General features: G+C 49.7%; 4 protein-coding genes across 4 annotated transcripts; 3 read left to right on the top strand and 1 right to left on the bottom strand.

The window, feature by feature from the left end:
- Positions 1-2,052: 2,052 nt before the first annotated feature.
- Positions 2,053-2,328, top strand: H257_17625 (hypothetical protein; the record flags this gene model as incomplete). Its single annotated transcript, XM_009846490.1, has 1 exon — positions 2,053-2,328. One exon carries the CDS (start codon positions 2,053-2,055, stop codon positions 2,326-2,328), a length of 276 nt encoding a protein of 91 aa, XP_009844792.1.
- A 212-nt stretch (positions 2,329-2,540) lies between these two features.
- Positions 2,541-4,122, top strand: H257_17624 (hypothetical protein; the record flags this gene model as incomplete). Its single annotated transcript, XM_009846489.1, has 4 exons — positions 2,541-2,752; positions 2,891-3,195; positions 3,246-3,490; positions 3,565-4,122. 4 exons carry the CDS (start codon positions 2,541-2,543, stop codon positions 4,120-4,122), a joined length of 1,320 nt encoding a protein of 439 aa, XP_009844791.1.
- Positions 4,123-9,257: 5,135 nt separating this feature from the next.
- Positions 9,258-10,873, bottom strand: H257_17623 (hypothetical protein). The gene is made up of 4 exons (XM_009846488.1): positions 10,805-10,873; positions 10,615-10,749; positions 10,492-10,561; positions 9,258-10,421 (listed from the first exon to the last, which is right to left on the bottom strand). Exons 1-4 carry the CDS (start codon positions 10,847-10,849, stop codon positions 9,355-9,357), a joined length of 1,317 nt encoding a protein of 438 aa, XP_009844790.1. The 5' UTR covers positions 10,850-10,873; the 3' UTR covers positions 9,258-9,354.
- Positions 10,874-11,258: 385 nt separating this feature from the next.
- Positions 11,259-12,583, top strand: H257_17622 (hypothetical protein). The gene is made up of 2 exons (XM_009846487.1): positions 11,259-11,450; positions 11,512-12,583. The coding sequence occupies exons 1-2, from the start codon at positions 11,387-11,389 to the stop codon at positions 12,456-12,458; spliced, it is 1,011 nt and encodes a 336-aa protein (XP_009844789.1). The 5' UTR covers positions 11,259-11,386; the 3' UTR covers positions 12,459-12,583.
- Positions 12,584-12,723: the final 140 nt, after the last annotated feature.

Raw genomic sequence — 12,723 nt, 5'->3', positions numbered from 1 at the left:
ATATAAACAAGGGCCTCGGGCCACCACACCGCAGGCATCTTTGCATCCATTAATGCACACCGTACTTTCCCAAACTTAGTTTGATGATCTCTCTCAGCGGCACCATTTTCTTCTGGTGAATACGGTATAGACTTTTGATAGGTTATACCCTTTAACTTGCAGAAGTCATCTAATTCTTTATTGACGAATTCAGTGCCACCATCACTTCGAATAACTCGAATCTTGATGGCGCCTTTCCTGTCCAAGTTTTGAACAAGGTTTCGAATGTTTTCAAACACCTGCCATTCATGTTGCAATTCATTTGAATAAAAATGGTTTACATTTAAATAAGTTTTATCGACTTTACATACTGTATTGAAATCATTATTTATATCTTGGAAATAATTATGGAAAAAAGTTTGACGGACCCGGGATTGAACCCTGGCCCCCGTACTTCTCCAACCGACGTCTTTTTGCGCCACCGCGTCAAACGCTTATCTTTGTACATTGCTCATCAATTCGGTCGATGTCCATACTTCTAATTTGCATAATCTGTCGAAAGTGATAATTGTACAGCTAACGAATGGAAGCAAGACACTAAACAAGACACTCAATCGCGGCTGCACAATTTAATAACCTGCAAAAATGTCGTGAGAAACAGTGTCTGATTGGTCACATTATGACACGAATTTCGAAGTTAATTAGATAATCAATGGCATTTGAGGCCAGGTTTTCGAAGTAAAATTTGGTGAACCATTCCGTCGTTCCCTGTACTACTCCGTAAAAAGGAATCCTGTGGTGATTGGTATACAGTACTCCGGAGTATCGCACTACAGTATTAATAATTGAAGTCAGTCACTAATTTGACATTGATGATGGTTTCCTGCAACCGCATTGGCTCAATTCTTCTGCAGATTCGTCTGTACAGTTGATTGTGTCGTCACTCTTATTGTGCTTTTCAACATTTCTGCCACGGGTTTTAGCAGCTTTAAGGATTGAACGTTTTATATAAAGCAAGGTTGCACTTCTCTAAAACGAAACAAATCGAAGGCTCTGTCATTGGGCGAAATAAACACGTTGTTTTAGTAGTATAGGTGCAATGGGCAAAGACATGGAAGGACAGCCACCGCTGAACTTGGTCGCAGCAGACAGTGGAGTACAGCGTCGGAAGAGCACATCACAATACACGTGCAGGGGCTACGAGGAAAGTGTAGTACAACGACGATAAAGCACTCCTCTACAACACTCCTCTGTCCACCATCTTCGCTTGACTCCACGGCCCGCCACCTCGCACTCGGTGGGTGGAAGGTGGTGAATTGCAACGAAGATGGTGGACGTAGAAATGGTGTTGCGTGGACCTACGGGAAAGGAAGCGCAGCACCATAATGGACGACCACCACTACACAGTACTGACCACCGCCAGTAGTGTACTCGACGGCAGCGGATTGTGGAGTATAGCCACGGTTTATACTTCAGTTTTCAAGACTGATACTTTAAACCACTCAGCCATCTATCCAAAAAATTAACTTCATTTTATATTTTTAGCACGGCATCCATTAACTGTAAAAGGTAATTTAGTACGATCATAAATAGATAATATTTTTATTTTTAATTATTTAATTATTATTAAAATTATAACGACCTGTTGTTGCGTTGCCATGATGGACATACCCGTAGTCCAAGCACCCACTCGACGCGCCTGGAAGGGTTGGGGCCAGGAAAGGCCAGGTCTAGTCTTAGGTGATTGGTTGAACCAAAAGGGAATTTAGACTTAGAGTTAGTATAGGAAGTATAGGACCAGTTTAGTCAGTTAGTGAGTAGGTCAGTTCTAGTTTTGCCTCCAACTGCTCAATACACTACCAAGCTCTGCCCGGGAGTCCACTGCTCCCCCAACATTGTGTTGAGAAGTTGCACGGAGGCAAGTTACGACAAATAGTTATTTAGTGCATCAAGACTAGCACTCAACAAGGATGTCAGAGAGGACAGGGCCGACCGCGCCAGGGCCGCAGCGATGACGCCCAAAGAGGCGTGAGGAACGGACCGCGCGTACGACCGCTGGAGCGAATCGACGGGATGCACCCCAGTCCCCAGCTGCCCCAAGTTACAGTCGACAAGAACAACGCGACGTGCGCCAACGGCGTGACGACGGCGAACGGAGCCGCAGTCAATGGCGCGACAGACGCGATCGATCAAGCGAACGGCCCGAACCACGAAACCATCACTCAGGCTACCGCTCGTAATCTCGCGACCGATACGGTGGTCGTTCGTACGAACGGCACGATGAAAAACGCAGTTCCCGTTATGGATCGCCCGACGGCAAACCCAAGCAGAAAGTGGGATTTGCGATGAGACGTGGACAAAGCCCCGCTCCATCCCATGGAGGAATTTTGCGCAACCGCGAAGGGAAACGAAACGCCTGATGGGGACATGTCCCCCGTGGTAACAGCCAGGAGAAAAACCGTGTATAGTTGAACTGGTCCCGCGAGAACAGCGTCGAAAAACCTAAGGCCGTTGAACAAAGTTCAAACCAGGCTTACCCTTTGATGTTCGGTGAAATTGATATGGACGACTACGATGAGGATGGAAACCTCGTGACAGCTGCCACTCATGGCGGATACGTGAACCCTTTCGAAAACCGATGGGAATCACAGAATTACCGGGTGGTGGAAGAACAAAAGAGAGAAGCGAGAAAACGCAAAGCCAAAGAGCTAGTAAAGACCAAGGAGTTCATCCCACTGACGAACGACAGCGAGGACGAGTCGACGAGTCGGACGTAATTCGGCGGAAGGGACGAACGATCCTAAAAACCAAACCAGCTGGGGCTAGCCGGACTGTTCGGTGCGTATATGGCTGGGAGTCAAAAATCAAACAATTTGAGCCAAGGGAATTCATGCCGACGGGGTGTTTGAAGTGCGGCGATACATCCCACATATACGACAAATGCCCTGGCCAAGGACAGAGCTAAGATCAAGTACGAATTGGCGCTGGTTGCACAGCACATGCAGAATGGAAAGATGCTCAAGCCCAAAGCGAAGAAGCTCCGGGACAGTCTCATGACGGTCAACAAGAAGTGGCGGGAAGAACAGGAACAATGCCGCGTGGCAAAGACAACGGAGCCTGAGAAAAAGAAGCTCCAACGGATGCTGGAAAACCCCATCGGCGAAAGCGTGGCCACCATCAACGGTGTGCTAGATATGCCATATTGCCCTGACAACGGTAGCGATGTGGGAATTATTTCCACCGCCATGGGCGAGACATTATGCAAGCTGGACGAAACAATCCAAACAACGCATCTGCCAACAGCATGGGTTGGAAGCGCTGTCGGAAACCTACCCGTCACAGCGAAGAAGACGGTGGAATTGCGGGTCATTCTGAGAACGGCCGCTGGACAGTCAAGCTGCCTGGAAAGCAGCTGTTCTACGTGGTCGACGACAACTACGAGCTCATTGTGAGCAAATATGCCCTGATGTCGATTGGACTCGACATGGATCGATTACTCGAGCAAGCTGCCGTGCGCCAAATACATGAAGACAGCGACGACATCGGCGACCCCGGCGCAGATGAAGACATCGCATTCGGTGTCAGCGTGCAAACGACAAACAGCTGGACATGGAAGACATGCGAGCTGCTGAAAACCTCTACAAGATGGCAACTACATCCGCGAACGCCGCTGACCAAGCACAGGCTGCGGCATTTAAGCAACTACGAGGAATCGTAGTCGATGCCGCCGCCAAAGGAGTATGGCGAACCAAGTTCAGAGGCACAGGCCTCCCGGCGAATGTGAAGGCGATGGAAATACGACTCAAGGCGGATGCATGCCCCAATCGTTGCAAACCTAGAAAGGTGAACCCTTTGACGGGCATGTTCGTCGAAGCGTTTAGCAAACAGCTGGAGCAAGACCAAGTTATTTATGCCAACAGCTCAAGCTCCCATTGCAGCCCCGTCAACCCGGTTATGAAACCAGAAGGAAAGAAACTCGTCAAGACCAGCGATAAGTGGACAATCGAAGAACTGTTGCAGTATTTTCGTCTTACGATCGACTACAGAATCATCAATAGCGAAACGATCCCACTTGTCGCTGGTGCCATGCCGTTCCAGTTCCTCGTATTAGAAAACGTCCTCGGCTTGTTCCACCTTACGTAAGGTTTCTGGCAATTACCACTCGACAATAACTCACAATTTTATGCTCGGCTACCGCATTATGACCCCAACGAGGGTTATGGAAGGCCACTGTGACTCGGCGCTGTTCTTTCAGAACACATTGGCGGACTGTTTCAAGGACCTACTGTACAAAAATGTCCTTATTTGGATCGACGACATCTTGGTGTGGGCGAACACCATCGACGAATATGTGAGCGTAATGCGTGCCGTGTTCGACGTATGTATCAAGTTCCGACTGCGTTTGAACCCACACAAGAGCAAGCTACTGTGCAGCGAAATCAAATGGTGCGGCAGAATCATCGACGGCGACGGGGTGCGACAAGACCCCACGAAAATCCAAGCGTTATGCGACATTCCATACCCGACCGATGCAGGTCAGCTGCAGCAATTTATCTGCGCAGTGAACTGGATACGCGACAGTCTGATTGGCTTTGCCCACACGATCGACTCACTCCAAAAACGACTCACTGAAGCGTTGATTGGAAAGAAAAGAAAAAAAAGAATCGCGACATCAATCACGATCGACCTGACCAAAGAAGAACGGAGCAGGTTCGACGCAGTCAAAGAACTGATGCGAAACGCCACTCAATTGTGTCACCCACATGAGGATGCTGAGATGTGCCTGTTCACAGACGCTTCCACCTACGGCTGGTCCATTGTGGTCACCCAAGTCCACAATTACGGCGACGACACCCCGACCCAAGACCAACAACATCAACTCCTCGAATGCCAAAGCGGCATGTTCGACAAAACGCAAGTTAACTGGTCTGTTATCGAAAAAGAAGGCTACCCTATTGCGCGTGCCTGCGACACCGTCAAGTACCTGCTGCTACGACCCAAGGGGTTCCTCATGTATTGTGACCATAAGAACCTCATACGCGACTTCGCACCCCACGACGAGCTCAAGGCACACACGCGCGAGAAGCTGATCCGCTGGGCCGACATGATCAACCATTACCGCTATGTCATCCAGCACATCGACGAAGTGCACAATCTATGGGCCGACCTCATGAGCCGATGGGGCATACCGCAGCCCACAGAAGCGAAAGTACGACGAATTTGGTGGGAAAGCCCGCCGAAATGGCGACACCACTCATTCCGAAGGACGGAATATCGAAAATACGTGCCCGCGTTGGGCAAATGGACAAAGAAGAAACAACCCAAACATGTCTACAAGCCGCCGCCACCCAGCTACGACCGTTGGACGATACCGACTTCGTGTGGTCGGACCTCAACGCTATACGATAGGCCCAGGTTCACTCTACATATACTAAGCCTAACGACCTCGATGACTGCGGGCTCCTCGAAGTCCATGGCCGATTTTGGATCCCCGACGACGCTGACGACGTCGACGACTTATTTACGAGGCTCTGCATCGTCGTGCATTGTTGCAGCATGGGCCACCGAGGACACCAGGCCATGGCAGCCCACATGCGGAAAATATTTTACATCCGCGAGCTTGATGCAAAGCTCACGGCATTGATGAAGACGTGCTTGCTGTGCCCGCACACTAGGGATGGCAGGGTCATTCAACGACCTCAACAGTATGCTTGGCACGCGACGCACCGAAACGAAGGCCTACACTTCGACTTCCTATTTATGGGCAAAGCGTGGCAAGAACCGAAGTACGTCCTGGTCCTTAAAGACGACTTGAGCCACTACTGTCGCCGCATTGCATGCGACAGCCCGACAAGCCAAGTTGCAGTTGAAGCCATCATGGAATGGTCGTCGTTATTTGGAGTCCCAGAAATCTGGATCTCAGACTGCGGAAGCCATTTCAAGAACTCCGTCATGAAGGATCTTGCTACGCGCCTACGAGCACAGCACACATAGTGCCCATGGCGCAACGGGACGGTCGAACGAGTCAACCGCGACATCTTGGGACTCATGCGAATCATGCTGAGAGAAACAAAACTCAAGAAAACAGAATGGGATTATCTGTTACCGGTTTGTGCAAGCCAACATCAACCAAACGCCGGTGGCGACGCTGGACCACACAAGCCCCATGGAATGCTTCACAGGCTTGGAGCCGACCACAGCGCTCAACACCATCGTTATCGAAGACCGGGTTCCACACGATCGACTGGAAACGGAAGGAACTGCGGCAATCTGTGGAGGAACTAAGAAAATCACTACAAGAAGTTCACTCAACAATAGTCGACAAGCGGCGCGCCACCCAAAACAAGCGAATGCTTGAGAAGACCAAAACGAAATGAAGGTCACAGAAGGAGACTTTGTGCTTTGGTCACGCGTGGACGAGAACACACACTACCCCAAGCTACTGGTCACGTGGATTGGCCCTTTCCGAGTCCTCAAGTGCCTGCCCTACTCATGTGTCATAGAACACATGATTACAGGGGTGCAGCGCGAAGCACATCATTCACGACTCAAGTTCTATGCGGAAAGCCACTTTCAGATTACTGAAGGAATTATCGACCTCGTCAGTGAGCAAGGGGCCACGCTGGTTGTTGACCAAATTGACGACGCAAGACACAACCCTGGTTCTAACCAGTGGGTATTACTCATCCGCTGGAAAGACCTAGAGAGCCTCGACGCAAGCTGGGAACAGCTCCCGGCGATGCACCAGGAGATCCTATCTTTGGTGCAGTCGTTTGCCGACCAATAGCCAAACCGCGCTAAACGCGATGGGCTGGTCGAGGCCCTGGAACGGTTGTAGAGTACCATCCTACATATCATTGTTGCGAGTTGACTTACACAAACTAGGTGCCGGACACGGGCATGGGGGGAGTGTTGCGGAAGTATAGGACCAGTTTAGTCAGTTAGTGAGTAGGTCAGTTCTAGTTTTGCCTCCAACTGCTCAACACACCACCAAGCTTTGCCCGGGAGTCCACTGCTCCCCCAACATTGTGTTTGTGTTGAGAAGTTGCACGGAGGCGCAAGTTGCGACACGGTTGAGGACTTCGCAATATAGCGCAGCAGGTAGTCCAGTCATTTGCACGACCTGACGACTGCAAACGCGTCCTTTCCTGCACATAGAGTATGCATCAGTAGAGACCACAGTGGTCGTCCACAATCATTTCCACAACGCACTGTCCATCGCTGCGGCCACACTACAATGTCATCCATCATCGACGCACTCCACCGCCCGCCACCGCCCGCCACCGCCGCCCCAGGTTGCAGAAAGACGATCACCGCTTCACTCGGCGGCGGTGGTGGACGGTGGAGTGCTGGAGTGCGTTCATGATGGAGGGCATTGTAGTGTGGCAGAAGCGGCCGACAGTGGGGTGTGGCAATGGTATTGTAGACGACCACTGTGATGCCCACCATCATCAATGTCCTACACCGAGCGATTCTAACGAGTGTCTCCCGCAGCCTCCGCGATCTCAGTCAAGTGGCTTCCGTAGTTCCACTATGGTGCGGAATCGCCTTCTTACCGGCACTAACGTGGATGCCCCAACGTTAAACTAACTTCGTGTTGCGTCATCTACTTTAGAGACACTTGGGCAACGATAGCGCGCCGCTATCGCATGGCCTAGCTTAGCACTGCAGTAAAACACCCCTCTTAAGCCAAGCTTGCTCGGAAAACCAGCCAAAAGTTACTTTGGCGTCCAATCAAACTGAAGCAAACCCATACGATCCATAAAACCACCTCTAATTAGAACATGGAACTACTAAAAAGAGTGGTACATTTGGTGCTTCGTTTTACTAAAACAAAGCTGGACTCAATCTAATACTACGTGGGCGCATGATTAAAAGAGGGGTTTTAGTCCCAGAATAGCCAAAAGTTATGAAAATACGTAAGTTCTTACTAACGTTATACAGTATATTGTCAAGTCAATTCGAAATTGGAGTGGCGTGCTCAATCGAATGAGCGGCACCAAATCGGCAGACAATCTTGGCAACCTGTACGTATATTGTCAAGTCGATTCGAAATTGGAGTGGGGTGCTGAATCTAATGAGCAGCACCAAATCGGCAGACAATCTATCAACCAATCAAAACCCACAACACTGATCAAGTTCAAATCCAATCTTCGACGAATTCAACGTCGAATTAGTATGTGGCTTAATTAAGAGTGACACTGCATGATTTTTACATACAAAAGTCAGTACAAAGGATGAATCGATAGATTTGGCGAATCAGTATTGTTAACTGTAAGTTGGTTCGTAATTGGAGTCGACTTGGCAAATTGAGAATGAACTAGCCAATCAAAATCCATTCTAAATACCGTATAGTGTATATGTATTGCGACAGGTTGCATAATGCGGCGAAAAGCCAGTGGACGCCTCAAAACTTTTTTAATCCATTGCGTCATACAAATTTGAAGTATATTCAACATATTCCCAAGTAAATATCAGTTATTACAAGAACATTATCAGTTATTACAGGTTTCGCAATAGATTAATCCGTCACAATACATATACAATATACGGTACCTACCACCTTTACAACCAATCAATACGTTTTCTAAACCTGCCCCCGTTACAGATGAACTCACTGTAGTATAGTGAATATAAGATACTTCGAAGTGTATTGCCAAGTTCATTCAAAAACGGTTTCACTTTTGGACTGAACAGTCCAAGAAGAACAATACTAGTAGTACTAGTTCTACAGTAATAGAATAAACACAACTAACGTTACTTACTTGCGCGAATCAGAATTTTAAGTACTCCAATAAAAATATTTTTTTCAACCCTCTTTTGCATGAATTGGCAACTCGTAGAACTAGTTAACGTTATCGTTAAGACTTGTAAGGTATGTATGGAATGATCGTGTTCATAATCGCACATTATTAGCATAAGAGATAGAGTGACAGCATTGATTTTCATTCGAGCTTTGCTGCAAAAATGAGCCTGTGTCTTTGGCCATGGTAACAAGGTCCTCCCTCTGTTTGGCCGTCAAGAACGGGGATCGTGATGGCCAAATAGAGGTTGTCGTGGTCGGGAGCAAGCTCTCCGCGCGACGTCCATGCCTTGGCATAGGGTAATTATTTGGCAGTCCTCGATGGCTTGGTGCGCAGCGGCGGGGAGTACTGTACAGTATACTGTGGTGTACTGCCCTGAGCTACAACTCCAGACAAGCGTCCTGTATCACTGGACATCCCCGTGCTTGTGCACTATCCTAACAGTAGGTGGTAGTCTTGACTACCTCTACGATTTCGCACTTGCTAGAAGTCTCTATTTTGCAGAAATTACAGGCTTCAGATGTCGCGCAAAACTTGGTGCACTTGAACTGACCGGTGAGTTGTGCCGGCGTCACGACATGTACGACAGCAGCCGCTGCTTGTGGTCTGCGAACCATTCGCCCGCTTCGGCTTCGGACGTAAAATGCTCTCGATCAAACAACACGGCGATGATTTGTTCTTCGCGTGTGTCGTCGCGTCGGCCCATTTGCAGCGACACGCCATCATGTCTGGCGTACTTGTCCTTCTTTCGATACACGCTGGTCAAGTCGAATTGCGCCGGGTCTTGCAGTTGATACCGTGCTTTGGTCTCGCTCGACCTGGGGTCGAATTGGAACGGTGGCTCTTTCTCTGGCGGCGACTCATTTGTTGCCTTGATGATCGTGCCTAGACTCTCCAGGGCCTTGGCAATCAAGTCAACATTGGTGGAGTCCTCGACGGTTGTGGGATGGCATGTTAATGGCGCGGATTGTTTTGTTGCTTTGGTCGGCGGCATGGGGGTAGCGGCGGACGACGCAGACAGTTCCGCCTTGACCGAATCAAGAAGGGACGAGGTGGTCTTGAGGGGTAATTTTTGAGTCCCAGGCTGCTTGCGATGTCTGTCGGCAGATTTCGATCGAGGTTGTTTAGTGGGTTCTAAAGGTGCTGGCGTCGTCGAGGGTTGGGGGACTGCTGTTTGGGTCAACGATCTCGTAGACTTCTTGAGCGTGGGCTGGAACGTCAGCTCCTTGTCGGCCTCGTCTTGCTGTCGTTGTTTCTCGGCTGCTGTCTTTTCAGCTTTTTTTCGCAGCCATTCTTGCTGGCGATCCATCATGGACATTTGAGACAGGGACTTCTTTTCAAGCATGTGGGGGTGCTTCTGCTCTTCCTGCTGGTTGAGGATAGAGGTGACGGTGACACTTTCAACGACGGGGGCCTTGCCTTTGGTCGCTCGGAGCTTGCCCCTCAATGGACTTAAGACTTCTTCCGTTGCGTTGAAAGTGAGTTGTCGATCGTCAGAGTCCTGTGACGCCAGCGCGTCGCCTTCGTTGTTGCAGGGCTGGTCATCCCCTGGCTCTACCTCCACAGGGCCAGCTAACGTTGCTGCTAATGTGCCCGTGAACTTGGTGCACACCCCAGGGATGCCATGAAGCTCCGCCACTACGTTGACAGCAGTATGTATCGTGCTTGAGTGTTTTAGCAAACGAAGAAGCCTAACTACGTACTGTACCTATGTGGTTCCATGCCTTGACCCGTATATGACTGTGCTGGTCGCCTCGGGCTATTTGCTGGGTAATCGTCTGCAAGTGGAGTATTTCATATTCTGAAGGACAAAAGTGGCCACTCTTTGCACCTCAATTGTGCCGTCGTCAGGTACGCCGATTCGAAGGGGGTTCGCACGCAGCCACTCCTGCACCACCTTGATCCGGGACTCCCACCACAGGCTGTCGTTTTCTAGGTCTGCAGTCTGCTCTTGAACAAACTCTGCCTAATCATGGCCATCAGTCAAAGTTTAGTATATGCCATCATATCGTTCAACTTACCATTTGCTTGACGATGGTGCCTGTGCGCCGATACGTCGTGAACATGGCTGCGCTCGATGCACTTTTGACGGCAGTTACATTTAGCAGTTTCGTAGACTCGACCTTTCTGCTTCAACGTGAACATCGTCTAAAGCTCTAGCATCTACAGTACTACATGTTATGCGACGATTCCTCACAAAAACAACATGTTCTTGAGCGTAACATCAACTATGCACCTTTGTTCGCACCAACATTCGTTTCCACGGGAATGCCAACGTGGCGCGGATATGTCGCAAGGCGAAACCGATACGATAAATGATCTGCCTTATTTATCATGTTTCGTCGAAGTACGGTAAGATTTATCGATACCTCCCTCAGTTGTTAACGTTTCAGTCGAAATAGAAAATGAATCTTACAGCTACATCACGTAGAATAAATGAACACGGAAAGGTCAAGCGCCACCATTCTACAGGCTCTTGCCTTCAGTAAACAACTTCTAAACCATGCACCGAGGAGGAGATTCGCCTCGCATATGTTTGTCCCTGGGCGTGCCTGCAAAGCCGACATTATAACACCCACCACACTGCTGCAGTCCTTTTGGCCATGGCAAAGACATGGATCACCGCGTTCTTCCTGTCGCTCTTGACGACGTGTGATGCTGCCACTGGTAATTAATCCCCTCCTGTTGTTGTGGTTGTCCTCGACTGAAACGAGATGTGGCACTGTAGTCACAAGTTGCAAGGCGAGCAGCGCGACGTCGTGGAGCACTGGCATTGAATGCAGCATGCAGCTAGACGTCGTTCAACCGTCCGAGACCAACAACCCGACAGTGTTTCGATGGACCATCCGAAGTGTGTATGGCGACCCCATCGTGTTGGCCAAGGTTATGGCGTCCGTGTGTGATACGGCCAAGTATCCATGCATCTTTGGCTCGCAAGACTTCGTACCTGCGACAACGTCGGCGGCGGAGGCTGAAAACGCCACGTTTGCCCAGGGCACGGCCACTGTCTCCTTCCCCACCTCGTCAACGTACGTCATCGCAGTCAGCGCAGTCGTGGGGAGCAGCGCGCAGCAGTTTTTAACCACTTTGCCGGTGTATATTTCACTTCCAATGGACGCCACGACGAAGACTACAGAGTTGCCCACAGCAAGCTATCTGCCACCTTCAATGACGCCACTCGCTCCACCTATAGAAGCTACACCGAAAACCATCTCAACCACCTCGACCGTCCTGATCATTGTAGGTGTGGTCCTCGCCGTGGTCGTTGGCACGGTGTTTGCGATCTTGTTTTACAAGTTGCGCAAAGCCAGGGCCAGTATGTCGTCGTCACAACAATCAAGTGCTACCAGCACCAGCCAACAAATTGAACTCGACACCATGCCGACAACAGCCGCAGCAGAACCGTTCCGTCGAGTGCATCTAGCGACCACATTCAACTCCACGTCGTCCAGCGTTGTTGGAGGCCCATCGGCGTCCTATGCATCAGCAGCAAACCATCGCGCCGCTGCTGATCACGTGTCCATGACCAACTCCACGCCCCCCTGCCCCCACGATCGACCCACAAGGGAGCGCAGTCACAACGAACACTCAAGTTATGTTAAAGTGACCGACGAGGGTATCCCCCCAAGCAGCGTGCACCACCCGACATATGGACCAGCCCCAAACCGACGATAAATCGTCAAATAGGTTTTAAGTTTGGTCAATGGATGCACCAGGATAGCAGTAGCTCCGAGGATTGGAATTGATTCTTAGCGTAGAAGTACTGCAGTACATGTGAGCGCATATATATACAACCTTCTTGGGGTAAACAAAATAAGATTGCCCGTACAGTTAGCTAACTAGGACATTGTTTCCGGTCGAACGCCAATTGGAAAAACGGTCGCTTTGCACTTTGTGGCAGTATGTTAGCATTATATTTGTAGTCGTAGGTGTCCCTTAC

Source organism: Aphanomyces astaci (assembly GCF_000520075.1).
Source record: "Aphanomyces astaci strain APO3 unplaced genomic scaffold supercont1.112, whole genome shotgun sequence".
Lineage (NCBI taxonomy): Eukaryota > Oomycota > Saprolegniomycetes > Saprolegniales > Verrucalvaceae > Aphanomyces > Aphanomyces astaci.
Note: the sequence above shows the minus strand (reverse complement) of the source record. Positions and strands in the feature narration are given on the sequence as shown.